Source organism: Balaenoptera ricei, chromosome 14 (assembly GCF_028023285.1).
Source record: "Balaenoptera ricei isolate mBalRic1 chromosome 14, mBalRic1.hap2, whole genome shotgun sequence".
Lineage (NCBI taxonomy): Eukaryota > Metazoa > Chordata > Mammalia > Artiodactyla > Balaenopteridae > Balaenoptera > Balaenoptera ricei.
The window spans coordinates 20,279,063-20,306,086 of NC_082652.1; the positions used below are offsets into that span (position 1 = coordinate 20,279,063).

General features: G+C 50.4%; 2 protein-coding genes across 4 annotated transcripts in view; one reads left to right on the forward strand and one right to left on the reverse strand.

The window, feature by feature from the left end:
• YWHAH (tyrosine 3-monooxygenase/tryptophan 5-monooxygenase activation protein eta) lies at window positions 1-11,598 on the reverse strand. Its single transcript, XM_059893634.1, has 2 exons — window positions 11,312-11,598; window positions 1-1,441 (listed from the first exon to the last, which is right to left on the reverse strand). The coding sequence occupies exons 1-2, from the start codon at window positions 11,396-11,398 to the stop codon at window positions 788-790; spliced, it is 741 nt and encodes a 246-aa protein (XP_059749617.1). The 5' UTR covers window positions 11,399-11,598; the 3' UTR covers window positions 1-787.
• Window positions 10,401-27,024, forward strand: part of LOC132347254 (uncharacterized) — a 22,119-nt gene continuing 5,495 nt past the window's right edge. Inside the window, exons 1-3 of one of the 3 annotated variants that reach the window (XM_059893636.1) lie at window positions 10,401-10,934; window positions 16,145-16,340; window positions 23,328-23,365. In XM_059893636.1, coding sequence (XP_059749619.1) covers window positions 10,615-10,934; window positions 16,145-16,340; window positions 23,328-23,336 — 525 coding nt within the window. In that variant the 5' untranslated portion in view covers window positions 10,401-10,614 and the 3' untranslated portion in view covers window positions 23,337-23,365. Of the gene's footprint in view, window positions 10,935-16,144; window positions 16,341-23,327; window positions 23,366-27,024 lie in introns of those variants that run through there. The other 2 variants (XM_059893635.1, XR_009497150.1) reach the window with 2 other exon arrangements.

Genomic DNA, 27,024 nt, shown 5'->3' on the forward strand with positions numbered 1-27,024 from the left:
TAATATCCCCAAAGCAGCATTTATTTACCCACTAATTCCAAAACATTTAATTTAGAAGTCTGGCATTTCATAATTACCCATCTTGATTGACATGGGCTGACACACATGGCGCTGTCAGGATACACAAGGACCAATAGCCAAATAGTTACAAAAAAATAAATCCATGATTCTTAAAACAGTCGCAACCAAAAAAAAAAAAGTTACAGGTATCAAAACTTTAGATGCATTGCATTGAAAAGAAGGTTTGTGCACATCATAATTTAAAGAGGCAAACAAGGCGCTACTGAAACCTCACGTTAAAGTTTATTATTAAGCTGATGGAAAGGAGCAAGTGGTCTCTCATATCAGCTTCCCTTAACAGTTTTCCATTAGCTAAGAAAGAGGTGGGAGGGGTGAATTCACTTTTGCATGCACAGATGTACTGCTTTAACAAAACACTAGCAGCTGGTTTTAAGTGGACCATTTAAATACCAACTGTAGCCTGTGTGGTTAATTCTCCTAACTTCCCCGAGGCTTTCGCCTGCACTTCACCCAGATCAGCAGGCACAGGAAAATGCCTCCTTCAGAATGCACCTGTCTGCACAATTCAGAAAGGGAGCTCCCGTGGGCTCAAAGCAACCATCAGTCCAGCAATGCCCATAAATTTACCTGGAACTGCTTCCCGGGGGCGGAGAGCAGATCTGAGTAGCTGTGCTGCCATACAGATAGGTTTAGCACTAGATACTTAGTGACTGTGGCGAGGAAGGACCGGTGGTGATGGGGTGGGGGCGGGGGCTGGCCGAGGCGCTCAGTTGCCTTCTCCGGCTTCCTCGTCCTGCTGGTCGCTCGTCCAGAGGGTGAGGTTGTCTCGCAGCAGCTGCATGATGAGCGTGGAGTCCTTATAGGAATCCTCGTTTAGTGTGTCCAGCTCGGCTATGGCGTCATCGAAGGCTTGTTTGGCTAAGAGGCAGGCCTGCTCGGGCGCATTCTGGATCTCGTAGTAGAACACGGAGAAGTTGAGGGCCAGGCCCAGCCGGATGGGGTGTGTTGGCTGCATGTGTTCCTTGCTGATTTCGAAGGCTTCCTTGTAGGCTGCCTCCGAAGCTTCGACCACACTGTTTTTCTTCTCGCCGGAAGCCACCTCTGCCAGGTAGCGGTAGTAGTCGCCCTTCATCTTCAGGTAGAAGACCTTGCTCTCATACTGGAAGTCATTGCAGTTCTTGATGAGGAACTTGTCCAGCAGGGCCAGCACATCATTGCACACTGTTTCCAGCTCCTTCTCAATCTTCTCCCGGTAAGCCTTAACCTTCTCCAGCTTCTTCTCATTCCCATCGGCCATGGTTTTCTGCTCGATGCTGCTGATGACCCTCCAGGAAGACCGTCGGGCACCGACCACATTCTTGTAGGCCACGGAGAGGAGGTTTCGGTCTTCATTGGAGAGAGGTTCATTGAGCTCAGTCACCTGCAACATCCCCAAAAGATAAACACTGAGACCCGAGTCTGAAAACCCTGGAAAGAGATCTTCCCTTCAACCCAGTCAACAACCCTCCTCAAAAACAGGATTACGGACAAGCCACTCAAGAAAAACCAACTGGACAAGGATCCTATCTGAAGGGAGACTGCAGTCTAACAGAAGAGATAGATATTAACTCAAAATATTAGTGATAAGGACTCTGAAAAAGTCGTAATTTAGGCCTTCTAAGATGCCGCCTTCACCTTGGCGGAGGTGTGGGGATAAAGATGTTGATGGAACGTTGTGAGGTGCTGGTGCACAAGGAGGTGGTGGGGAAAAGCCCTGAGGCTCCGCTATTCTGCGTAAGATATTCTCACAGTAAAATCATACTATTCCTTTGTCAAATGTTCAAAGGTTATCACAGACTGGAAGTCTATTTCCAGCTTTCTATTCTAGAAAGAACCAATCACACCTCCCTCAAACACTTATTAACAAAGAAGAGCTTCCCAGATGAGCTCAAACACCACACAGATCTAGTGGCCAGAGATTCACCCTGGTTACACGTGGAACCCCACCGGTAAACCCAGCCCTCCCCCAACCCAAAACGGATGCATTAGTAACAGTAAAGTGTCCCCAGTCTCTGCTGAAAGGAGGCATAACTACTCAGCAGCAAGCTTTACTCTGACCTACCTGACAGGAAACCCTGACTGCCCATCAAGGATGGAAGCACCAATTATTTTAAGTGGAAACGTTAAATTTCAAATTCTTCATGATGCCAACTGCAAGCGAGCCAGCTGTGTCATCAGTAGAAGGAGCACTGGACTTTGCTGTGCTGAGCTGTGCCACCAAAAAGTCATGTTGAAGTCCTAACCCCTGGTACCCGTCAACGTGAGCTTATTTGGAAACAGGGTCATTGCAGGTGTCATCAAGTCAAGATGAGGTCATACTGCATAAGGTGGATCCTAAATCCAATGACTGGTGTCCTTATAAGAAAAAGGGAGATCTGGAGACGAAAGCCATTGTCATGTGATGATGGAGGAAGAGACTGGAGTGACGTGTCTACAAAGGCCAAGGATTACAAGGATTACCAGGAGCTACCAGAAACGAGGAGGGGCAAGGGAGGATTTTCCCCTAGAGCCTTCAGAGGGAGCACAGCCCTGCCGACACCTTGATCTCAGACTCTAGCCTTCCAAACTGTGATAAAATACATTTCTCTTGTTGTAAGCCATCCAGTTTGTGGTGGCTTTGTTTGGTGGTCCTAGGAAACTAATACAGACTTAGAATCAGAAAACTCTGGGCCCCAGCAAAGCCACTAACACACTAAACTGGCCTGTATCTTCTATAAAGTGGGGGGATTCCTCAACTATGTGACCTACTGGGAAAGGTCTTTAATTTTAAAAAAAGAAAAAAGAAGAGCACGTAGAAAACCACAAAACTCAACAAAAAGGCATTACTTAAATCAAACTATAAGGACAGAACTTGCTCCAATGGAAGGGAAAAGCCAAGTCTGATGGAGAAACTTATTAACAACATAATAAAACAGACATGCTTACCATGGATTAAGAAGACTGAGCAGTAGAGAATCAGAAGTTTAAAAAAAAAGAATTAAAAAGGATGATAGGTCTATTTGAAAAATTAGTAGTTCAAGAACATAAGCAACAAATGTAATCATTAAGTGTGTAAAATTAGAAAACTTGTGCCAAGTTCTTAAAAGTGAAACACGCAACTGTCTACCACCACCTCCCTCTTCAACAAATCCCAGACAAAATAAAAATACCAGCTCCCTCTTCTAACTTCCCCATTTCTCTGTCCCCAGACCCCTACTCTTCTGCTGCAAATCATTAGCCAGGGATGGCCTCTCCCTCTTTGCCTAGTCAATCAGCCCAACCCACTTCCTCCTTCAGTGTGGTCTCCAGCTACAAGCCGCCCCTGACATTCCCCAGGAGGGCTGCCTGCAAGCCCGGCTCCTCATTCCTCCCCACAAAGACAGGAATGGTCTCCACGCTGGTCTAGGGCAATCCCCTCCTCTCTACTAATCCACAATCCATGCTCCCCTCAAGACCTGTAACCCCACTAGTTTTCTCCTCCAGGGAGTGCCTTTAAACACACCTGCTTACTAAAAGTATAAAGAGACATTGTAGATATTTTTCTGATAATTTGGCCTTTTACGGAAGCAACCCTTATAAATCAAAATTCCATCTCAAATACTATGACAAATCTCAGAATGCTTGAATCCTTTAGCATGACACTTTTCTAGGCCAATATTCAGTAAAACAAAACATGAGGCAAGAACAGAATTTGAAAAGCTCCTCAGATCTTCCAATAAGTAAATCCAACTAAGGCCACTTGATGTTAAAATGCAAATGACATCCATAAGGAGCCACTATATACTTCATCCTGCGACCAGTAAAGCTGCTTTTGTTGGACTATTGCGAAGACACCTCAAAGTATGTCCCCAGAGCACATCATTAAAATTGAGTGCATATCTGAAATATCTATATATCACACAGTGTTTGCACAAGGGGTGGTATCATTACTCAAAAAAAATCTTAAGACATCTGGAGTTTAGCCTGAGCTAGCTGTGTGACCTTCAACAGAACACAGCTTTTCTGGGCATCAAAAGTCAAATAAGGGGGACCAGCCCAAACAGTCTCCAAGGACTTCTTCAGCTCTAAAATCCTAGGATTCCATTTTTCCTGAGCAACTATAACAGGTGTGGTAAGGCCTGAGGTCAATACTATTGAATATCAACATAAATGTGGGTGTATCTGTGGGTTCCAGGAATCCGAGGATCCCTTCTCCATCAGGAATAAACTGCCAAAAAAGGCTACTGGGCAATATTTATGACACCTTCACAAGAAAAATCATTGACTAGGAGTGTCAGTGTTTATGTAACAATCACCTGGTCGCCTGCCAGTCTGAATGAATCACTATCGGCATCAGCTGAGTGTGACTAACGGCTAAACAAGCATTGTTCTCAGAACCCCAGCCAGAGCCTAACTAGGAAATAACTGGATACGTTTAAATATAGTGTGTTTTAATACTCCTGGATTACAGCTCGGTTAACAAAAGGAAACTTATGGGAGGAAGATAGTTTTATTACTTGATCGGATAACTAAAGAAAATTGGGAGTTTTCCCCAGATTGGAAAATTACGGACTGAAGTAAAATCAGATGGCCTATTAAAACAAGATTTACAGCCAGTCTTGGCTGGTGATACTTACTGCAAATAACCTTCGCTAATGTCAGTTAGCACCAGTTCCCAACACTTCAAATTCCAAAACACAGGAGCCAGGAGACTTCAAGAGAAGTCTCGTCACCCACTAAGAGGCGCAGACACTGGGAGGCAAACGGTGTAGGGAAAGGAAAGCAGGAACGGGTCCCAACCATCCTAAGACTAAACCAGTGGGATGGCCATCTGCGGAGTCTACGGAGATGATTTACTGCATCTCAACAACCACAAGTTTCCAAATGGTTTCTAATTAGGAACAAAGACTAGACACGGATTTCTCGAGATAGAACTAGACAAAGGTTCTCAACCTTCTTTCTACTCCAACGCCAGTTTCAACACTCTCGTTTCCACTGCACACCAGCTGCACCCAGTGCGGCCACCCCAGACATTATATCTTCACGTGGCTACACCAGCTCCAAGGGGTTCCACCACCTCTGCTCGCAGCCACTCTGCTGTCTTGTTCTCCTGCCCACCTCCCCACCCCAGGTAATCCTACTTACAGGCTTCCTGAAAACCTTAAATTGATGGACCCTTCCCATTCAGGAAGGCTCTCCTCTCATCTCCTTTGAGGACTGGACTCCCTGCCAGCCATTCTGCTCATGTACGTCCTCCTCACCACGCAGCCTTTGGCTGCACCAACTCCCTTCACCCATTTTCTCTGCTCTGGACTACACAGCATTTCTGAAAGTCACGAACAACCTGGTTGGCTACGAATTCATTTATCTTCCTATGACACCACTGGCTTACTCAAAAATCCCTAAGGGCCTCCTCCCACTAACTCACAAGGCAATAAACTATGTGTTTGTGAGTAAAAATAGACCCGCTGCCAAAAACAGCCCAGGGACTATTTGGGAAAACTTAAAGTTCTGAATCTGGGAAACATCCAACCTCAGAAGGAACACTGAGCAAACAAAAAAACATCACCCCTGAGCTGCCAGGCCACACTGCTCAAGTTGGGGTTGATGCGACTCCTCCTGAACAGCGCTCTCATCCTTCACAGCTACACACACACAGCACAGCCACCACCCCGAACTCTATAGCTACCCACACGCACACGCTACCAGCAAGCTTGCTTTTGATATAAGAGCTTATAACAGAAAAAAACAATCCTCATGAATAATTGCATAAACATAACCACATAATAAAATCTTTAAGCTTCTTTGGCAGAACCCTGTATATATTTAAAAAAAAAAGAAAAGTAAGCTTGAGGGATGAAAGCTTTTTTGGCTGATTGTTTCCCAAGTTAATGCCCCGAAAGTGAGGATTCTGCCTGTACCCCAGCTGGCAAAGCACCTGCCATTGGTCACCACTTGCCCAAGCCTGGAAAGACTGCCCTCTGTCTAAACCAGGGCGAGGCTGCAGTTCTGCAAGGCTGGGAGAGGGGCCAGCTTCAAGCTCAGAGCAGGTGAGTTCAGGTTATGAATATTCACTCTAAGCTTAACATTAGTCAAAATAGCTCCCTTTGTATCGTTAAGAGACCACCTTTGTCTTGCTCTGAACATAAGTAAACATTTTCACAGGTCTTGGCAAGCATTATATACAACCCCATCTGAACAGCGTCACTCTACCCTACTGCCCCTGAGGCACCAGGACCGAAGGCTTCAGAAGCTGTGCCAGTTCCCATCACAGGGAAGTGCCAACACCCACCACCAAGGAGGGGATGCCACTGCGGCGAGGAGTGGGAGGGGCAGCCTCAACCTGGACACTTGGGAGCATCTCACCAACAACCCAGACACTGAAATTTGGGGGCCTCTAGGCTTACAAAATATACTAAAAGCAATATGGAGAAACAATTTCCTAAAACACCACAACTATAATGTAACATAGTCTTGCACTTCTCAATTCATAGCAGGAACTCAAATTCAATTAATACTTTGCTTCTTAAGCTAAAAAAACTGGTCTTCAAGAGAACAAGCAAAATCCAGATGAGTCTGCCTTTCATGCTCCCCTGATGCAGCTAAGAACCATAAGTGGTAGATTCTGTTTTTAATCAAATTTGGCAAAAATGACTTACATCTAATAGACGGAGTTATTTGTTCAGTAAGCCCACTTACGTTAACGGCTTGGAACTTAGTCACCAATGATGACAATGGCTAATAGACCAGAAAGTATACTAGAAAGAAATATGATTCCTTAGCCTCATGGGGCATTGTCACAGTGGTTAAAGTGAGAGCTCTAAATTTGAGAGTTCAAATCTTCCCTTTACAACTCGACCTTGAGAAAATTAATCTCTTCAAATCTCATTTGTAAAATGGAGTTAATAACAGGATCCATCCAGAGTTGTTCTCAAGATTAAATGAAAATGTACACACGGAATAAAAGCTACCATTTACTGAGTGCCTAATAGGTAAAATGATAAATTTCATAAACTTGATGAATTGTAACATGGAAATCACATCTGGGGTATCCCCTACCAAACCGTTTTTCTGGAAAAGTGTGACACTGCGGTCTACCACTAATATTAAATTCCAGACAATGATGAGAAAATACATTTTTGGTTTCCTTAAAGGAGTAGTGAGGTCCTTGACTGTGGGAGCTCTTCCGGGGATAATGCAGGAACCCCAAATCCAGATGGGGACCACAACTCCCACGTCACTGCAGCAAAGCTATGTGAACTGTTCACCAACTGAAGTGTCTTTTAACTAATATTGCAAGAATAATGCAGAGACTTCTTCCTTCCTCAGTCAATACGTGACAAAGCGATACTTACATGGGAAACACGGCTTGCTAGTTTACATAGATTTCAAACGGTAGTACCAATGTGGCTTTAAGATGTCACACTAACCACAATTCTGGTACACCTCAAAATCATCCTTAGTTTCAATATCTGCAACATGGGTTAGGTCTCACCCTGGGTCACTCAGCTGTGCTCTCCTTTTACATACCACCTGCTCACTTCCCCACTTCCCAGGATCTCACAGCTGTTGGAATAACAGCCTCTGGCCACTGGTCGGACCTCTTCCCCTCCGACCCATTTCCTTAAGCTGCAGCTTTGTTGCCTGCACTTAAGATTGCTACAGATATGCATCAAGTCCTTCAGACATATTTTTCTCCCCGTCCTTTGTCAACCTTGTAAGCGATGTTAAAACACACCATGCCATCCCAAACAATTTTGACATTTTAAAACTTCATGATTGGGGGGCTTCCCTGGTGGCGCAGTGGTTGAGAATCTGCCTGCTAATGCAGGGGACACGGGTTCGAGCCCTGGTCTGGGAAGATCCCACATGCCACGGAGCAGCTGGGCCCGTGAGCCACAACTACTGAGCCTGCGCGTCTGGAGCCTGTGCCCCGCGACGGGAGGGGCCGCGATAGTGAAAGGCCCGCGCACCGCGATGAAGAGCGGTCCCCGCACCGCGGTGAAGAGTGGCCCCCACTTGCCTCAACTAGAGAAAGCCCTCGCATGAACCGAAGACCCAACACAGCCAAAAATAAAATAAATAAATAAATAAATAAATAAAGTAGCTATAAAAAAGAAAAGTGCTTTAAAAAAAAAAAAAAAAAAAAAAAAAAAAAAAACTTCATGATTGCCCCTATGTTTTAATATAAAAGATGACTAAGAGGAATAAATGACATGACTGAATTGTCTGTCCATGAATATTCACTAGAAATCTATCTGGTTAGTTACCCTCTTTCCTTAGACTCACTTAGTATTATGCACAAATATTTTTATGCCACTTTATGGGTTTATCTCATAGTTCTCATAAGATGGTACTGTACTCATTTTATAGAGGTTATGAATTGTATAAGGGCATTCCAAGCCTGGTCTAGAAAGGACTTGGGTTCGAGAATCTTTCAGTGTTTCTTTCTACGTAAGGGACAAGGTACGAGATGGGGGAGAGCTGGAAGAAACGTCTTTACTTCACTTCAAAAACATTTCTTGCCCCTTCAAATTAGGAGGAGAGGCAGGGAACTGCAGTTCTCAACTGATGTGAGCCAACACCTTTGTTTCCAACATGCGTGATTTCTTAAAGCCTTACCGACAGCATCCTCCAGGTGACGCTGGTAGCATATGGAACATCAATCATTACAGGCAGGCAATATTATTAGCTACCATTTAAATTATAAAGGAAACAGAAAACAAGTTAGAATGAAAGCTGAAAGCCCACTTGATAGTAACACCAACATTACAACCTTCACGCTTCAGAGGACCAGAAGACAAGAGATGTGAGCTTCAAGGTCACAGAGTGGTGGCATCAGAACATCCCCTCACTCAGGTGCGGTAGAGAAGCCTACTTACCTGCCCTGAAGAAAACCCACACAAGCCCAGAGGGTTATCAGAATTCCAACTCTTTCCAAAAGCTATATTTTAGGTCTATGATATTAATGAAATAGGGACTGAGTCTTCTCAATAACATTAAGAATTTAACGTACAAACATCAACAGGTAAAACATGAGAAACAGTTTTCCACTGACCCTTGCCAAGTCCTTTCCAATAAATATATTCCATTAATTTAGATGACCAAAAAAAAAAAAAATTCTTTAATAGAAGAAACAGGCATACTGACCAAAAAAGTTCTTATTTTTTAATAGGAGTTACCTTGAGGGAATGTTTATCACAATTCTGAAATGACATAATTAGAGTGTGCACTGAATTTTCAATGGCCTATCCGACCCATCAATCATCTCAGATACAGATATTACATATTCCCAATACATGAAAGGGTCCATTAGTTTGCAAAATCCTACCTTAATGTCTCAGAGAAAATCTGTGGACACAAGTAGGTAGCTGCAGGAAAGCATTTTTCAAGCCTGCTTTCGAAGACCAGAAAACCAATTATTTTCTCTCCACAAACTGTATTCCATTCCGGTTACATCTCTGCATTCTTTCCTTACTTCCAATTTCAAGTTGCCTCGGGTTTCCTATAGCTCCAGAACTACCTTCTAGTCATTTTCCCTTAGCCTCAATTCACTTTGCTTCCAGCCCCATCCCTTCTTTATTCCCCAAAAGGCTCCTAAAACTGCGGCCTTCAAGTCCCACTTGCAGGATAGGCGAGGGCCTCGCTAAAATGTCCAGAGAGCGGTCTCAACCCACACAATCCCAGTTCCACTCGGTGACTGGGGAGAAGAGGCGCACTTAAGTGTCACTTGCTGTGTGGAGATAAGTGGCTTTATCCCAAATAAGCTTAAGCTCAGGACCCCTTCCAAGGAAATGCACTCAGTCAGTCCTGTTTCTGAAAAATTTGCTAAACTCATATACCCTACTTTTTTTTTTCTTATAAGACCCCCAGAATTACACAGACTTCAGGTCCCAAACCTAAATCGTCCCTGGTCTGGATGAAAAGCTCCTACATGGCCCACAACACCATGATCAACTCCGCATCACCAATTAATCAACAAATGGGTGGTGGTGGTGGTGGTTTCCAAACACCTGGTTCAACGTGTGACGTGAACAACATGGAAAAGATAACCCTTCTTACCTGGATAATCCTAAACAGGGACCTCAACATGTTTCATATATTAATATCAAAAGCTTTAAAAGGAATTTTTCACATGACTGAAATTTTACGGAGCCTCTGTATTTGTAGTTTTTTCTGTAGGAAATCCCCTCCCAAGGCCCTAAGAAGGGCAAATGAGCTATATAACCCAGGGCAGTAATTCTTGAACTTAAACCCAATAGCACTTGCCATGAGGGTTGGTTCAAGTGCAGATCTGAGTCCCACCCCCGCGAGTTTCTGAGTCTGTAGGTCTAGGGTGGGGCCCCGGCGGATCCTCCCACGTCTCAGGAGGTTGTGCACTGGGTGAACATGGCACGTTGGCGGCCGCAGCTGTGGCTCTACCCCTCTGTGACCTTGACGCAGAGAGAAGTAATGTTCATTAAGAGAAAATGTGAACTACTGTGAGGAGACAGGGACAGTGAGAGGGTCACCGGAACTCTAGGTCTCAGACACGCAGGTGGTGTCTAATCCACCGCATTGGCCAGGGTGTGGCCGGCCGCGACTCCTTCCCCGGAAATGGAGCTGCAGACGAGTCTCCGCGGGTCTCGGGAAGGCAAAGGCACCAAGGGCTCGGCTCCCCCAGGCGTCAGGACCCGTTTTAGTCTCCGGGCAGATGGGCGCAACATCCAACCTGGGAGGGGGCCCCACGCCCGCCGCGCTCCCACCCGCGTCCTCGTCGGACTTCAGGATCGGGGGTCTCCGCACACAATGCGGACCCCGGGCGCGGGAGAATGGAACCAGAACGATGCCGGCGAGCAGAGCAAAAGCGGATCGGCATTACACCGAGTTCAGGTCGTGGCAGCGGAAACCAGGAGAGACAGGGCGCTACTCACTAGGTGATTATTACAAGTTGGGGTGTGTGGAGGAAGGCGAGAGGGGGTGACCCAGCCTGGCAGAACGGTCCAGCAGGAGGAATGCGGCTCCCTCACGCTCCCTCGAGCACCCTCCCCCACCCGCGGCTCCGAGCTGGGATGCCGCGACGCCCGCCCACCCGCGGGGTCCCCGCCGCGCCCCCTCCCTGGACACCCTCCCGGCCCGGCCGCAGGAAATGGCGGGGCGCGCGGCGGGCGCGGGAAGCGCAGGCTGAGAGCGGGCGGCCGCGCCCAGGGGGGCGGCGGGGTTGCCCCTGGCCCGGAGGGGGCCGCCGCCCGGCCGCCCACCCCTTCCCTGCGCCGGGTCCCCGGCCGGCCGCCCGGGCTCCCGGCGCGCTCACCGCCTTCATGGCGGAGGCCATGTCGTCGTAGCGCTCCGCCTGCTCGGCCAGCCGCGCCCGCTGAAGGAGCTGCTCGCGGTCCCCCATATCGCTGAGCCCTGCCTCGTCTCGCGCCCCACTCCGCTAGCTCGCCCGCTCGTCTTCTCCGGTCGCAGGGGAGGCCGCCGCCGCGCACGCGCACTGGCTCGCCGGCCGGCCCAGGCTGCAGGCAGCAGGTAGCGCCGCTCGCCCTCTCGCTGGCTCGCCCCGCGCGCTGTGGCTCGCGCCGCGGACACCGCCTAGGGAGGACAGGCGGCCGCGCGGGGGGATGGGAGGACGAGAGGACGCCTGCGCAGTGGCAGCGGCCGGGCTGGGCGGCGCGGAGCTGCGCGAGTGGGGGGGGGGAAGGGCGGGCCAGCCCTAACGGTCTATTTCAAGGTGACGTCACCTTCTATAAATAGCTGAGGCCACCGCCCCGCCCCAGAGCCGCGCAGGCGCCTAGCGAGTGCTGCATTTAACCGCCGCAGAGGTGGAGGTGGGAGAGGGGAGGGCTGGGGCTGGGACGGCGGAGCGGGGGTGGGGGCCTCGGTGATGGCGGCCGTGCTGGCAGCGCACTGTCACGGCCCCACCCGGAAAGGCGTCTCTGAGTCCAGGTTAGAGGTCTGGCTTGAGAAGGGCCCCAAAAGCAAATAAACCTAGTGCTTGGGGAAGCCAGGAGGCCGCGTGCCCGAGGAACGGACGGGCCCCGGACGCGCCCCCGCCCAGCCTGGCCGATGGGCTTCTGGGGGCCACACCCTGAGCTTCAGTCAGCACTGGCCGGGCAGGATCAGGTCCGGCCTTTGGGGACAACCCCACGCACATTCACTCACTGCGTCCCCGTCCTGGGAAGTGGCCTTGTGCAGACTGTGCCTTCCACGGCAGGAGAGACTGAGTGGCCCCGCTGGGATGGGTAAGAGTCACCACACACTTGCTAGGAGCTGGCCCAGTGCTAGGCCTTTCCAGGCATGATCCTACTTAATGCTCACAACCCTCCACCCCTGGTGGACCCTGCTGGCCTCCCCATCTGTCAAAGCCAGACTAGTGACTTGCTCAAGGTTACACAGCCTGAAAGTGGTGGCAGTTTCCTCCTGTGGCAAAGAGGAGAGTGGACCAGCTGGTCACTGAGCCCAGTCCTGGCATTCCATGCTGAGGACCCCTGGTGCCAGGCGCTGGTCTGGGTCCCGGACATGGGAGGAAAATCCCAATCACTAAAGCATGGCCAGACTTAGTACAACATGCCAAGGAGAGTGCAGGCGAAGGGGCCTTATGCTCTCTGAGCATTTTATTGAGCACCTACTGCATGCTCAGCACTGGGGGAAGGAGTAGCCACAGAATAAGTAAGATACAGCCCCTGCCTCTGAGAAGCAGAGGTCTAAAAACCGAAGAGCAGGTAAGCTGGACCTTGAAGGAGTTGAGAGTCAAGGAAAAGGTGTTAGGGAGGGGGATCCAGCAAGGGTGAGGGCTTGGCAGTGAGGATAGAAACAAAATGGGGAAGAGAGAGGCCTGGCAGTGGGACATGAGGTGGGGTAGAACAAGATCATGGAATGTTTTCAGTGCCAGGCTGAAGATTTAAGGCTTTATCCTCAGGTAATCAGGAACTACCAGAGGCATGGAAGCCATATTTCAGGCCCAGAATCTTGCTCCACAGAGTTAGATGCATTGGAAGGGAGAGGGAGGGACTGGAAAGTGGGCCTTTTCTGGACCTCAGTTTCACCATCTGGAGAACTGGACTTGAAGGACTGTTTAAAGCACTGTAGAATAGAAGAAATCCTGGAATGTCAGAGCTGGCAGGACTCTTAGACTCACCACTGTCCAACCCCTTATCCTGCATAAGGGGAGAGTGAGGTATCAGGGGGAGGAGAGGCTGACCCCAGTTTGCACAGCCAGCAGAGCTGGGACCTCCATACTAGGTCTCCTGCCTCCTGGGCCGCCTTCCACCTGCTGTGATGCTACAGTGAGGACCTCAGTACCCATGACACAGCGTTTGACTGGGAGGAAACCCCCACCCCAGGCTTCTCCATGCTTTGAGGATTCTCCTTTGCTAACTACAAATGGAATCGAGGTTAACAAACCAGGCTGATCTTTCCCCTAGTGAATATCGTTAAAGAGTATGGTAGATAATAACTTATCATCCACCATGGGCCTGATGAGGATGGGTTCCCGTGGGAGGTGAGAGGAGGGCCAGCACTGGGGGGGCCTCCACAGTTCCTTCCAGCCCTTAGAGGGATTAGAGCCCTTCTAACTTCTGATCATGTTGGACTGAGATTGATTTCAAAACAGTAAAAATCAGAGAGACTGGAGCATTCTAAATAACTGATTTTGACATTCATAAATGTCAAATGGGGGGACAACTTTGGTTCGCCCATAAAGCTTTGCTTTCCTTCTCACCAAACTTCACTGTCTCCACCTCCTCACCACCCACCCACCACCCCCACCTCAGCCCAGTGTACTCTGGCTCTACCCCCGCTCCTCCACCTAGGTGGCCCTTGCTGTGGCCACCAATCCAAGGTCACTGCACAGTCCTCACTTTCCTGGCCCTCTTGGCTGCACTTGGCACAACTGCTCGCCCCTCCTTGACAGGCTCACCTCTTAGCTTTCATGACCTTGCACTCTCCTGGCTCCTCTCTGCTGCTCCAGCCACTCCTATTCTGTCTCCTGTGTGAGCTTGTCTTCTCAGCCTACCTGGAAATTCGGGGGTTCCTCAGAGCTCTGCCCAGGCCCTCTGCCCTATCCTGGGCTACCTTATCCACGCCCACTCTTGAACAGAAGGGGACATCTACCACGTTGCCAGCACTGGGCCAGGTGCTTTGCAGAGATGGGCATATTTTTTCCCTCAAGATACCCCTGTAAGGTAGGTAGGATTTCCATTCCCATCTTACAGATGAGGAAACTGGCTTGAAGATGTTCCATGTCTTGAATAAAATCACACAGCTGGTAATCAGCAGAGCCAGAATTCAAGCTCAGTTCTGTCAGACTCCTAGGCCTGATGGCCCCACGATGTCGTGAGGTGTGAGCTGACAAGGGGTCAAGGTGTGACTCCCCTTTGGGGGTCATTCAGATTGTAAAAAGCACACACAAGTCTCCCTCTTGTAGCTTATACGCTTATCAGCGTCCATCTCCTTCACCCTCGGGAGAGAGCTGCCCACTCCCCAAAGTCTTGTAAATAAAGCCAGGATGACCACCTTGGATAGGTCACCTACTCCCAGGGCTCTAAGTCCTATCAAGCATGTAGCTTTTGAACAATTTCCAAGAGGGCCTCTGAACCAGGGGAAGGGGGCTGATGATCAAGGTCAGACACACTGTGTGGCCCCCAGAGCTCCGAGCAGGTACCCAGAGCAGGGGCCAAGTCCGCTGCATCTTTATCTGGCAGGGTCTCACTCAGGGAACAGAACAAAACTCTGCCCCCAGCTATCCAAGGACATGTGTGTGATGTGATGGGGAAGAGGATCTGAACTCAGGTCTAAATCCTGCTCTGCCAGTTACCAGCTGAGTACCCTTGGGGAAGCCCCTTTTATTTTTGCATTTTATTTATTTTTTTATACAGCAGGTTCTTTTTTTTTTAATTTTATTTATTTATTTTTGGCTGTGTTGGGTCTTTGTTGCTGTGCGAGGGCTTTCTCTAGTTGCGGCGAGCGGGGGCTACTCTTTGTTGCGGTGCGCGGGTTTCTCATTGTGGTGGCTTCTCTTGTTGTGGTGCGGGCTTCAGTAGTTGTGGCATGCAGGCTCAGTAGTTGCAGCTCGCGGGCTCTAGAGCACAGGCTCAGTAGTTGTGGCGCACGGGCTTAGCTGCTCCGTGGCATGTGCAATCGTCCCGGACCAGGGCTCGAACCCGTGTCCCCTGCATTGGCAGGCAGATTCTTAACCACTGTGCCACCAGGGAAGTCCCTAGCAGGTTCTTATTAGTCATCAATTTTATACACATCAGTGTATACATGTCAGTCCCAATCACCCAATTCATCATACCACCACCCCTACCCCCCGGGAAGCCCCTTTTAAATGGGACTGACCATCCTGTTTCTTAGGGTTGGGGTTCGGCAAGAGCACATTCACACCCTGCCTTCACCAGCCATCACAACTGTAGAAAATTCCTTGCTGCACCCCACCCTGAGCCAGTGGTAACGACTGCTTCTCACGCAGGACTGGATTTCCAAAGCATTGCCAGAACCCTCTGCCAGAGCCCCGTGAATAGGTGACCCAGAAAAGGCACGTCCTGCTTTTTTCCTCGGGTGTCCTGGGACACTCTGAGCTCCCTGCGAAGTCTGGACACCAAGGGAAGTGTTACAAAGAAGCCCTGGTATTGTTCTGGAGAGATGGCGTTCACACTGTCAGCATGGTTACCGGCTTGAGACAGAGGGGCCACCCGCCCACAGATTCGTGTCACCCAGATAGGATTTTCTTCCCCCCCCCCCAAATGCAGGCCTCCTGCTGCCTGGGTGACCTGGCTGATCCCAAGCCAGTGATGATATCACCACCACCAGGAGCAGGGGCAGCAGCTCTTGCTGTTAATTGCTGGCTGTCTGACGGTCTTGGGGGTAAACACTTGACCCCCCGGAACCAGCTCCCCAAATCCTCACAACTCTGGGAAAGAGGCCAGAATTTTCTAGATCCTTTGGCTGGAACCATCTGGATAATTGCCTCAAGCTTCTGTGTGGTTCTTACTAGGTCGGCCCAAGTGGGAGGGGCTGTGGTGGTCCAGGGAAAGCTGGAGGTCAGAGCCTGGAGTGCGGTGACTTCCAGTCTCTGAGCCTTGGATTTCCTGTCTGTGAAGTGGGAGGCTACACTGGCTTGGATGGCAGAGTTCTGTCTTTTTTCCAGCTCTGAAGGTCTAGGGTATGTCACCACTGGAAGTTCAGCAAATGACATGGCAGCTCAAGAGGGTGAAGCAGGGATGCCTCAGACGCCCAGTGCCTGGACCACATCCATACAAGGAGTGGAGGAAAGTAGCAGGACCTACTCCACAGCAGGCCACGGGCAGCGGGTGGCCAGCACACTCCCACTTGGTCAAGGAAAGGTCGGTATTATTGTTCTGACTTTACAGATGTGGAAGCTGAGGCCCAGGGAGGTTAAGTATCTTGCCCAACTGCAGAGCAGGGGGCAGGAGCCCGGATCCAGACCCACTCCACCATCACCATTCTTTCCATGCCCGCCCCTGACCTTCTGAGCGCCTGAAAACGTTCTTTCAGTCTTTGAGCTGCACACATCAACTGCTGTCATCAACTGCTGCTTAAACCATAACCTTGGAAGTGAGGGTGAGGTTTGCTGAGTTTCCACCAAGGTTCCCTGCCAGGCAACTATGCTACAAAACAGCTTTTCCTCCCCAGTATGTTAGTAGGAGGCAAGCAGATTGCTACAGCCTTCTGTCTTCTTCCAGACAACAGTGGTGGGCTGGTCCTGACTCAGGAGACAAAGGGATCTGGCAGCACCAAAGCCAGAGGAGAAGGCTGACTCCAGGGGGCTGGTCTCTGCAGACAGCCCTGAGCTGCCGCTGGGGTCACAGGTAGGAAGGACACCCTTTTCCCCTTAAAAGATACAAGCTCCTCCACCTGGCCCTTCATGACCTGGCCCTGGCCCACCTTTCCAAGCTCAACACCTACTTCCTGGACATCCTAGGGCCACCAGGCTCACAGAGCCTGCCCACAAGTTTCTACCAACTTTCCCATTCTTCTACCTCTTCCTCTAAGTCTTTAATACCCAGCTGAAATCTTACCTCCTCTAAGGAGCTTTCCCAGGTCTCCACCAAGAAGCACGCTCTCCTTCTGCTCACTCCCACTGTGACTCTGGAATCCACCACCTGCATGGACTTCTTTTGGTAGGATTTGTGTTTCCTGGTCAGCTACTAGGCATCAAGCCCTGTGCTATGCAATTTCATCTAATCCGTGATCTCGTTTAATCCTCATGACAATTGTGAGGTAGGGAATTCCTCTTGTACCCATTTAAGCAGATGGGGAAAAGGAAGCTCTCTTACCCAAGGTCTTGGAGCTAATAGGGGCAGAGTCACTCTTTGTCACTTATACCACCTGCTTCCCACTTCATAAGGAAGTTGGCATTTCCCTCGTAAAATGTAAACACTGGAGGACAGGGCCTGCGTTTCATTCATCATCTGAGGCCCTGGGGTGCCCCTCTTCATGAGTGCTGAATTGAATCTGATCACACCTTGTGCCTATTGCAGAAATGCCACCACAAGAGCCCTCTTTGTGAGTGGCCAAGGCCTTCCAGGAGGGAAACGCTTTAAATTGGCTGACAGCTAACTGACTGGCAGCCTCGTGGAAGATAAGACCGGGGAGAGAGCCAGGGGGAGGGAGGCAAGATTGCAGGGGCTAGGAGGGGGCTGAGAGGAGGAGGAGGAGGAGGAGGAAGTCTCCTGGTTGAATTTGGCCACCTTGCAGTTACTTGGAGTATAAGATCTGGAGTTGCCAGACGCGGCCTCAAATCCCAGCTCTTCTGCAGTAGCTGGGATAGCCTGGGCAAGTCGCTGCACCTCTCTGAGCTTCAGTTTCCTCATCCGTAAAGTGGGCCTGTTGCTCACGTTGAACCTCCCACCCCCCGGGGCTGATGCCGGGAGGAACGAGGTTGTGGATGAGGGAGAGAGTGGGTGCTGCCTGCCAGAAACCTGTGACAGTGCTGTTACCACCTTTATTTTATTTATTTATTCATTCATTCATTCATTCATGCATTTTTGGCTGCGTTGGGTCTACGTTGCTGCGCACAGGCTTTCTCTAGCTGCAGCGAGCGGGGGCTACTCTTCGTTGCGGTGCGCGGGCTTCTCATTACAGTGGCTTGTCTTTGTTGTGGAGCACGGGCTCTAGGCGCACAGACTTCAGTAACTGTGGCACATGCGTTCAGTAGTTGTGGCTTGAGAGCACAGGCTCAGTAGTTCTGGCGCATGGGCTTAGTTGCTCTGCGGCATGTGGGATCTTCTGGGACCAGGGCTCAAACCCATGTGCCCTGCATTGGCAGGCGGATTCTTAACCACTGCGCCACCAGGGAAGTCCCCTGTTACCTCCTTTACATGGGACAGTTGGAGAATCAGCCCAAGCTGAAATGCCCTCCCTGTGAAACCACTGGGCCCTGAAGGCCTGGGGGCAGCATGGAACTCACAGAATCACAGACTCATACTAAGGATCTTGGAGACAACTCAGGCTGGCTTTCTTACTCTGAGAGACAGCACTACATGCTGGGCCGTTAGCTCTGCCAGCAGATGGGCCTGGCTTCAAATCCAGCCCCCACTTGTATGTGGCCTGGTTCCTCATCTTTAATATGGAATTAAAAATAATTCCTCTGCCACAGCTCTTTGGGAGGATCAGAGACCCAGGCAATGACAGATGGTTTTAGTGTTAAATATGGGGAACTGAGGCTCAGAGAAGGAAGAAAATTCACTCACAGTCACACAGTAGATTAGCAGCAGAACAAGGTCTATGCCCAGGCTCTACCCCAAAGCCAAGGCCTGGGCTTGTCCTTGGACAGCTGCAGCCTTACCTCAAAGAAGGCCGAGATGGGGAGTGTTGAAGGCCGAGGAATTCACACTGAGATCTCTTGTGGTATTCTGTGTCTCGCTGAGCTGAGGCCACTGCTTGGGTTGCTTATGGCCAGAGAATGTCAAAAAGCCTGTGTCAGAGCCTGGGATCGTGTGTCCAGCCTGGGGTCTGATCCACAATATTACCCAGGGCTTTGTGATGTCACCCCTCTGAGCCTCAGTTTCTCAGCTTGCCAAATCAGAGTAAGGCTCCGTGGCACGGTGAGGAATTCTGTGAAGGCACAGAGCTATTTTCATAACAGCTACCGCTGAGCTCTTGTCCTGAATCAAGCCCTATGCCATCACTCGCCGTGGCTTCGTTTGGTCCTCATAACACCCCTGTACAGCGGAAACCCAGCTTGCAGATAAATGGCTGGGAAGGGGTAGAACCAGGGTCTGAGCTCCGATCCTGTTCCCTCTTCCTGAAAGACTCACCCCTCCTCTTTCCAGACCTAACTCGGGCTCCTTCTTTGGGTTCAGCATAGTCCTAGCTTCCTCTGGAAGGATCCCTCGGCCACAAGCTGGGTCGGGCACCTGCTCTGGCGCACAGTGCTGGGTCTGCCCCTCTGCGTTGAGACTGTTTCTCCCTCTCCTCCACCAGACGGGGAACCCCATGATGCAGGGACCTTATCACGCTCATGACTGTATCCCCAGAGCCTAGAACTGTGCTCAGCATACAGCAGGTGCTCAATAAATATTTGCCAAATGACTGAAGGCATTGTGCCAGCATCGGGATGCCAGCTGGGCCCCGAGGGAGCAGGGGAGATGGAAGGAAAACTCCTGGACTCCTGCCACGCCTTACATTAGCGGCATCTTCTCCGAGTCCGACAGCCGGCCCCCTGGGAGGCCATTTGAGCCAGCTGAATTCCTGGCACTGCTTCACTTTGGAAAGGCAGCCACAGCCCTCATCAAGCAGCCCGGTAATTGACGTCACAGTGGTGCCAGGAGCTGCCCCGTTAATATTTAATGCAGACTCCACTGCGACAGAGCTGCAGGCTAGAAGGGCTGAGGGGCCTGCAGAGTCCCCAAAGGGTCGTGAGTAGGGCACAGATGGGAAAGGGCTTCCTAAACCGGAAAGCCCCCAGCAGATGAGCATTACACCAACGCGTTTTAGGCCCTGGCTTAACTCAGAAAGAGCCAGGGCAGCACGTGCCTGCCGTGGGACAAGGAGACTGCTGACTGAGCCCTGGTGATAACTATGTGGGGGATTAGGGACTCCCGGGAACGTTTCCTGGAGACAGTGGAGGACAGAGCCCTGGCGCCGGCCAGACCTGGACTCCACCCCAGGTTTGCACTGTGCAGCTGTGTGACCTGGGCAACAGCTGCACCACTGAGCTCTCAGTTCTCTGATCTGTGCAATGGGCATAATGATACCCTCCCTGAGAGGCTTTTGTGAGAATTAACAAAAACGAATGATGTAAAGGACCCAACTCACCACACAGTAGGACCTCAGCAGATTCTGGAGTGCCTTCTCCCAAACCAGGTGTGTGGGTGTTTCATGCATTCATTGGCTGAGGTGATGTTGGAAGGGAAGAAGGAGCGAGGTTTGGACTTGTCACCATGGTGGGGCACCACCCCAGAGAGACATCAGAGGATGGACAGAGAGCCCAAGATGGCAGGAACAGAAGGGCCCTTGTGGACCATCTCTTCTGATTGAACCCCTCATTTGACAGAGGAGGATGCTGAGGGCCCCGGAGGGAGCAGACCAGCCCAGAGGCTCATGCTGCAGAGCCGGGGTCTGACCTGGTCTGCAGTCACCGGCCTGAGACTGCATCCACTGAGGGATTTACCCAAGGCCACCCTCTCAGTGGGGGAGGCAGGTGACATGATGAGATCCTCTGTTCCCTGGCCTCTGCTTCTCTGGCCTGGACAAGGCAGGAGCCTCATCCTCCCCACCCCCTTCCTGGTCTCCCTCCAGCATGTTTCCCCACAAATCCCGGGAGCTTCACAAAATGTAAATCCGACCACGTCATCCCCTGCTTAAAACGCTTCTGTGGGCCCAAACTCAGGGTTGCCAGAGAAAATACAGGAGGCCCCATTAAAACTGAATTTCAGATAAACAATGGTTTTTTAGTATAAGAATGTCCCAAATACTGCATGCACATAATTATACTTAAAAATTATTTGTTGTTTATCTGAAATTCAGAGTTAACAGGACAACCTGTATTTTTATTTGCTAAACATGGCAATCCTATGCAAACTGCCTTCAGGGAAATGTTGAAGTGTTTAACTGGCCTCCGAGGCCCATTTGGGCCCCAAGCTCATCCTTTCCTTCTCTTCCACATGAACTCTCTGCTTCAGAAACAGCTCTTTGCCTTTACTTGAGAATCCCGAGCTCTCCCTCTCCTCTGGCCTTTGCAGATGCTGTTCTTCCACTGGAACCATCTCGGTGCCTCCACGCCGCCTGCTGCCCCACCGTGCTTGACCTGACATCCTTCAGGCCTCAGAAGGGTTGCTGCCTCCTCCTGGAAGCCTTCTTGGCTCTCCAGGCCTGGGTAGTACCTCTTCTGGGTTGCCACCGTGCCTTGGGCAGGTCCTCCGTCTGTTCTGGTCCCTTGATGCAGAGTAGGGATTCAGCAGACATTTGTTGCATTTGCTAAATTCCACAGCCCCTCGCACTTCCCCTAGCAAAAGTTTCCCCTCTTTCATCCAAGTCCTATGTGCTCAGATGTCACCTCTCCTCAGAGAGGCCTTTCCTGACCATCCTGGCTGAAACAGGACACACACACCTGCTGTCCCGCCCCACCCCGCCCCGGCTCCACCAGTCACTCCCTGTCCCATTACCCTGTCTCATCCTGTCCACGGCTTTTACTGCTCTCGGAAATCACGATTTATTCACTTATTGACCCACCGTCCATCTCCTCCACTGGGCAGCAGCTTCCACAAGGGCAGGGGCCATAATGGCTCGTTCCTTGCCATCTCCCTAGCGTCTGTGGGGTGTCTGGCCCAGGGAAGATGCTGCAGACCGTGGCTGGTGGTGAACTCGTGGGCCTGCCCCTTGCTGGTGTGGGCCTTAGGGGAGCAGAGTGGCGGACATGAGCTCCCACCTTCCGTGTCCTCCAAAATCAGTACCCTTGGGAGGGCAGGAGGGCAGGCCAGGTGGCTGGCCTCTGTTTCAGGGGCAAGAGCTTCTGGGAGCACAAGCTGAGCAGGAAGGAAAGAAATCTGCCAAAACATTCATTTTCGGCGGGGGCTCAGATTCAGAGCAAGGAAGTCATTGGGTTTTCTCTCCTCCATGTTGATTGCCAAGTACCAGCTGCCCAGCCACGTCCTCCTGAAGGGTGGCAAACCTGGGACACTAGGCAATGGGAGACAGTGTTGGGGGTACCGAGCCACTCCTTGGGGGCCAAGGATTTCTAAATCCCTAACACAAAGCAGATCCTCTGAGCCTGTCTTTTCCAGCACCAAAAAATAGGTCCAGCCATTGCCTCCACTGAGGGAAAAATGCACACCCACAAGCAAAAGACTCTGCTCTCCAATGCCTCTTGGAGCTACTGTTCTGCATCAGAGAGCCCATCACACTGTTCAAGCCAGCCTGCTTTCGAGTCAGGGGGCCTCCTGTCTGAATTGTGGCCGCACTGTTGACTGTGTGACCTTGGCACGCAGCCTGACCTTCCTCAGCACCAACCTCTGCATCTGTAAACAGTGGACAGTGTAGACCCAAGGCTGCAATGAAGAGTCAGGCAGGCCCTCAGCACAGCTTCAAGCACAGAGCAATGTTAAACTGATTGTAGTTAACTTACTAGTGTTTCTTCTCCTGTCCATATAGGGGGATGGACAGCATGGTTTGCAGTGAAACAAGAACCCTTCCTGGGGACTAGAGCCAAATTTAGGAGTTGCCTGACAGGGACTGGGGTTATGATGTGAAACCCTTGGTCCATGTTGGAGACATTGGAATGCCTGATTCTATTCAGCCACTGTTATCTAAACAGATGAGAGGACCCCTCAGAGCATCCCTCCAACCCTCCTGGAGGCCCCCTGATATGGATAAGTCAATGGTTTGTGGGTAGAGCCCTGACAAGGATTCAGGAGGCCTGGGTTGGAGTCCCAGCTCTGACACGAATATGCTGTGTGACATGCAACAAATCACTTGCCCTCTCTGGGCTCTGGTGTCCTCATCTATAAAATGGGTCATTCCTCCCTGACTTACCAAACTCACAGAATTGTTGGGAGGATCAGATAGGAGAGTGTTTTGGAAAGCATTAGCTGTTTGATGAATTAAAGGAAGATTGTTACTAAAACTGAAAGGACTATGGGAAATCTCTGTACCTTCAGCTCTGTGCCTTTGCTATGAACCTAAAAGTGCTCTAAAAAACAAAGTCCATTTTTAAAAAAAAAGGACCCCTAGATTTTCCACCAAAGACCCTCTAAAGCCTTTAAGTCAGGCAATATAATGCGGGTTCAGGTTCTGGCTTGTAACTTGCATGACTTTGGGCAAATGAGTTAACCGCTGGCACTGCCAGAGGTTTGGTTTTCCTTCTGCAGAGACAGTAGCCCTGGAGCAAGAGAAGGACTGGGAAGATGCTGCAAGATACAGGATAGATGAGATGAGGAGGAGAAGCCCAGCAGCCTCCCAACACCCTGGACAACCAGGGAGGAGGGTTCCCCACCTGAATTTGAGCTGAGGTGAGGGCTACCTGTTCCAGTTTGCATCCCCTGCGAGCAGCCCTCTGGATCTCAGCTCCACCCCAGGTAGTGACTCAAGTTGTTCTGCAGGGACTGGTCCCTCTGCCCCTGTTGCTATGGCGCTGCAGCACAGCCTGGCCAATCAGGAAGGAGATGTGTATCTGAGCCTCTGTTGCTAAAGCCGGAGCAGGACGCCCAGCCAATGGGAAGGGCAGCAGAGTGGAGCCACCGTGGAAACCTCAGCCGCGAGATTCCAACCAGGTTTTTGTCTCCATGTCTTATTTGCCGGGGGTAGGCTGGGTTTTCTACATTCCTTTTTTGCAAAGAGCATCTTGCAGCCCTTGGAGGACACCCAGGAGTCACAGCAGGGGTGCATGACCAGAGGCATCTTCAGTAAGTCAGAAACGACCCCAGCTCAGCAGGCCACAACTTCAGATGTCCCCTTCATCACTCTTCCCCCAGATGCTCAGCATCACCTGTGTCTATGATCTTAGCCCATCCCTACAGCTCTGCCTAGCCCAATCTGTCCTAAGACATGGCGGTAGGCTGCAGAAAAATCCCCACCCCCAAAGTAAGAAGAGGACCATGGGGCTCACCCCAAAGGGTGCTCTTCTTCCCTGTAGCTTTGTGGCTCTACACAAACTGTTCCTCCTCTTCTGCTATGTGCAGGGTCGGGCAGGAGGAGAGAGAGAAGGATCAGACACAGGTGCTGCACCTCTGTAAAATCAGAGGATGGGGCAAGCGGGCTCTGTGAGTCCTTTCAGAGCTCACATTCTAGACTCAATGCTATTTTAACCTTCAGGCTCTGGATAAAGGGGATCTACAAGGAATAACTTTCCAAGGGGGAGCCCTGTAAATAATGCCAGTGGACACGAATAAGACTCAGATTGCTTTATGCCCTTAAAATGCCCGACCAGCAGGGCTGTCAGTTGTAGAGCTGAAGCCCACAGGGGTGAAGCTGCCCTCTCAAGGTCACACAGCTACCTGGATGCAGAGCCAAGACTGGAAGGCTAGCTCCCTGGCCCAGCTCTTCGGCCTGCAACGTTCAGCCTCCTTAACCCAGCCTTCTCACCCCTGAGCAGGCATTCAGGGAGCGGTGCACACCCACACTCCTGACACCCTTATTTTGCAAACACAGACATAACAACAGCAAGGGAAAGTGTGTCCCACCCCTTCCCCGCGCTCTCCTGGCTTTCACTCTGTTGCCTGGCAACAGTTCCATCCAGAAACCTGGGTATCATCCTAGGCAACTCCCTCGCCCTCATTCTTCCCACCACACACATCGCCCCATCATGTCCATTTATCTCCTAAATGGCCTCCTCACGCACTCCTCCCCTCCCCAACCCCTTCCCAGTCCGAGGTTCCATCATGGATTTCCTGGGCAACTACATTGGCTTCTCACAGGTCTCCTGTTTTACACCTGCCCGTCCCATCCCCCCACTTCCATTTTCTATAACCATAGCCAGACAGTCTTTTAAAAATACAAATCTGAGCATGTCACCTGATGCTTGCTTAGACCCTCTAAGGATAAAATTCGAAATCCTGAACATGCCCAGGAGGTCCTGCATCATCGGGCCGACACCCGCTAACTTCATCTTGCCATATGTGCTCTGCCCTCTCTGTCTGAAACATTCCCCACCCCCAATACACTTCCAATTCTTCTAGTTACTCCAACTTGCCCGTGAGTTCTCAGTTCACTGGTCACTTCCTTGGGGAGACTTTCCTGACCTCCCTGTATAGGTTGAATTGCTCTGTTTTGGACTCTCCTGGCACCACGAACCCCTTTGACCTGTAGCACTTACCACAGTTGCAGTTTTACACTTATTCATGTCATTATTTGATTCATATCTGTAAGCCCTGCCCCCCTTGATGCAAGTTTCGAGTGACTTTGTCTTGTTCTCTGCCTGAAACATATGGATGGATGGATAGATGGATGGATGGATGTGTATGTATGTATGTGTGTGCTATTGGATGATGGACAGGTGTATGGCTATATGGAAGGATGCTCTTATTTTCCCCAGGTCACTTAGAATCTAATCATATCTCCCTCTATTCTGTGGCAGCCAGTCCTGCTCATACAACATGCACCAAGCATCTCTCATGAGCCAGGAATGTGCCCACAGAGCCATGGGAGCCCAAGGAAAGAGAGATTGCCATGCCCTTGAAATTTAGGTAATAATAATAGCTACTGAACTTCCCTGGTGGTGCAGTGGTTAAGAATCCGCCTGCCAATGCAGGGGACACGGGTTCGAGCCCTGGTCCGGGAAGATCCCACATGCCATGGAGGAACTAAGCCCGTGAGCCACAGCTACTAAAGCCCACGTGCCTAGAGCCCATGCTCCACAGCAAGAGAAGCCACTGCAGTGAGAAGCCTGTGCACCACAACGAAGAGTAGCCCCCGCTCGCCACAACTAGAGAAAGCCCGCACGCAGCAGCAAAGACCCAAGGCAGCCAAAATTAAATATAAATAAATAATAAATAAATAAATTTATATTTAAAAATATAGCTACTTACTAGACCCATACTTAATAGACCACTATATGCTCTCCTCCCTGAAAGCTCCCCATTCCTTCCTCTCTACTTATCCAGACCCACGCAGTGTCTCAAGGTTCAGTTTAAGTGTTACGTACTTCCCTGATAGCCCATACTCAGAAACGCCCCAGCACAGACGTCTGGGACCACTCTTGCCGGTCCTTGCTCATAAGTTGCTTCACATTATCCTTTCTCTGTGATTCTGCTGCTCTCTACCAGACTCTAAGTAAGCTCCCTGGGGGCAGGATTCACATCTCCTAGAAGGCCTCACTCCCTTTTTTAATCCTCACGGGACCCCGAGGGTGGCAATAATTACCCCCATTTTAAATAAGAGGAAACAGACTTACCCAAGGTCACACGGATAGTAAGTGGTGAAACTGGTGCAGAAAGCAGGTTGAATCTAAGACCAAGACCCTTAATTGGTACCCCCCCAGGCCCGAATATTTTCTCCACCAGGCCCGAATGGAGCTGCCCCACCTGTGCCTGAACACTGCCGGGTGGGGCAGCCTTGTCTGTTGTTGAGTACTTGCCTGTCAGAAACTATTCTAAGCCATGAACGTGCCCACCTGAAACTGCTCCCCGGAGACCCCAGGGGTGCAGCCAGAACAAGTGTGTCCCCTCTTCCACATGGCAGCCCGTCAGTAATTTACAGCCAGCTCTTGTGTCTCCCCTGCATCTTATCTTCTCCAGGGAGGGGCTGCAGAGCGGAGAGACAGTTAAACTGGAACCAGGAAACCTGGGTTCTCATCCCTGCTCAGCCACTGTCCACGGACTAGGAAATTTCAAAAGAAATTAAGTAGGTGATTTGACAAGCCAGGACATTAAGAAGAAAGAAAGAAAGAAAGAGAGAGAGAAAGAAAGGAAAGGAGGGAGGGAGGGAGGGAAGGAGGAAGGAAGGAAGAAAGAAGGAAAGAGAGAGAAAGAAAAAGAAAAGAAAGAAAGAGAAAGGAAGGAAGGAAGGAAGGAAGGAAAGAAGGAAGGAAGAAAGAAAGAAAGGGAGGGAGGGAGGAAGGGAAGAAGGAAA

Bases quoted from the DNA above. Each gene is read 5' to 3' on its own strand.
- YWHAH (XM_059893634.1), bottom strand. From the start codon at position 11,398: ATGGGGGACCGCGAGCAGCTCCTTCAGCGGGCGCGGCTGGCCGAGCAG. The intron at 1,442-11,311 runs GTGAGCGCGCCG...GGGATGTTGCAG, and splicing joins TGGCCTCCGCCATGAAGGCG to GTGACTGAGCTCAATGAACC.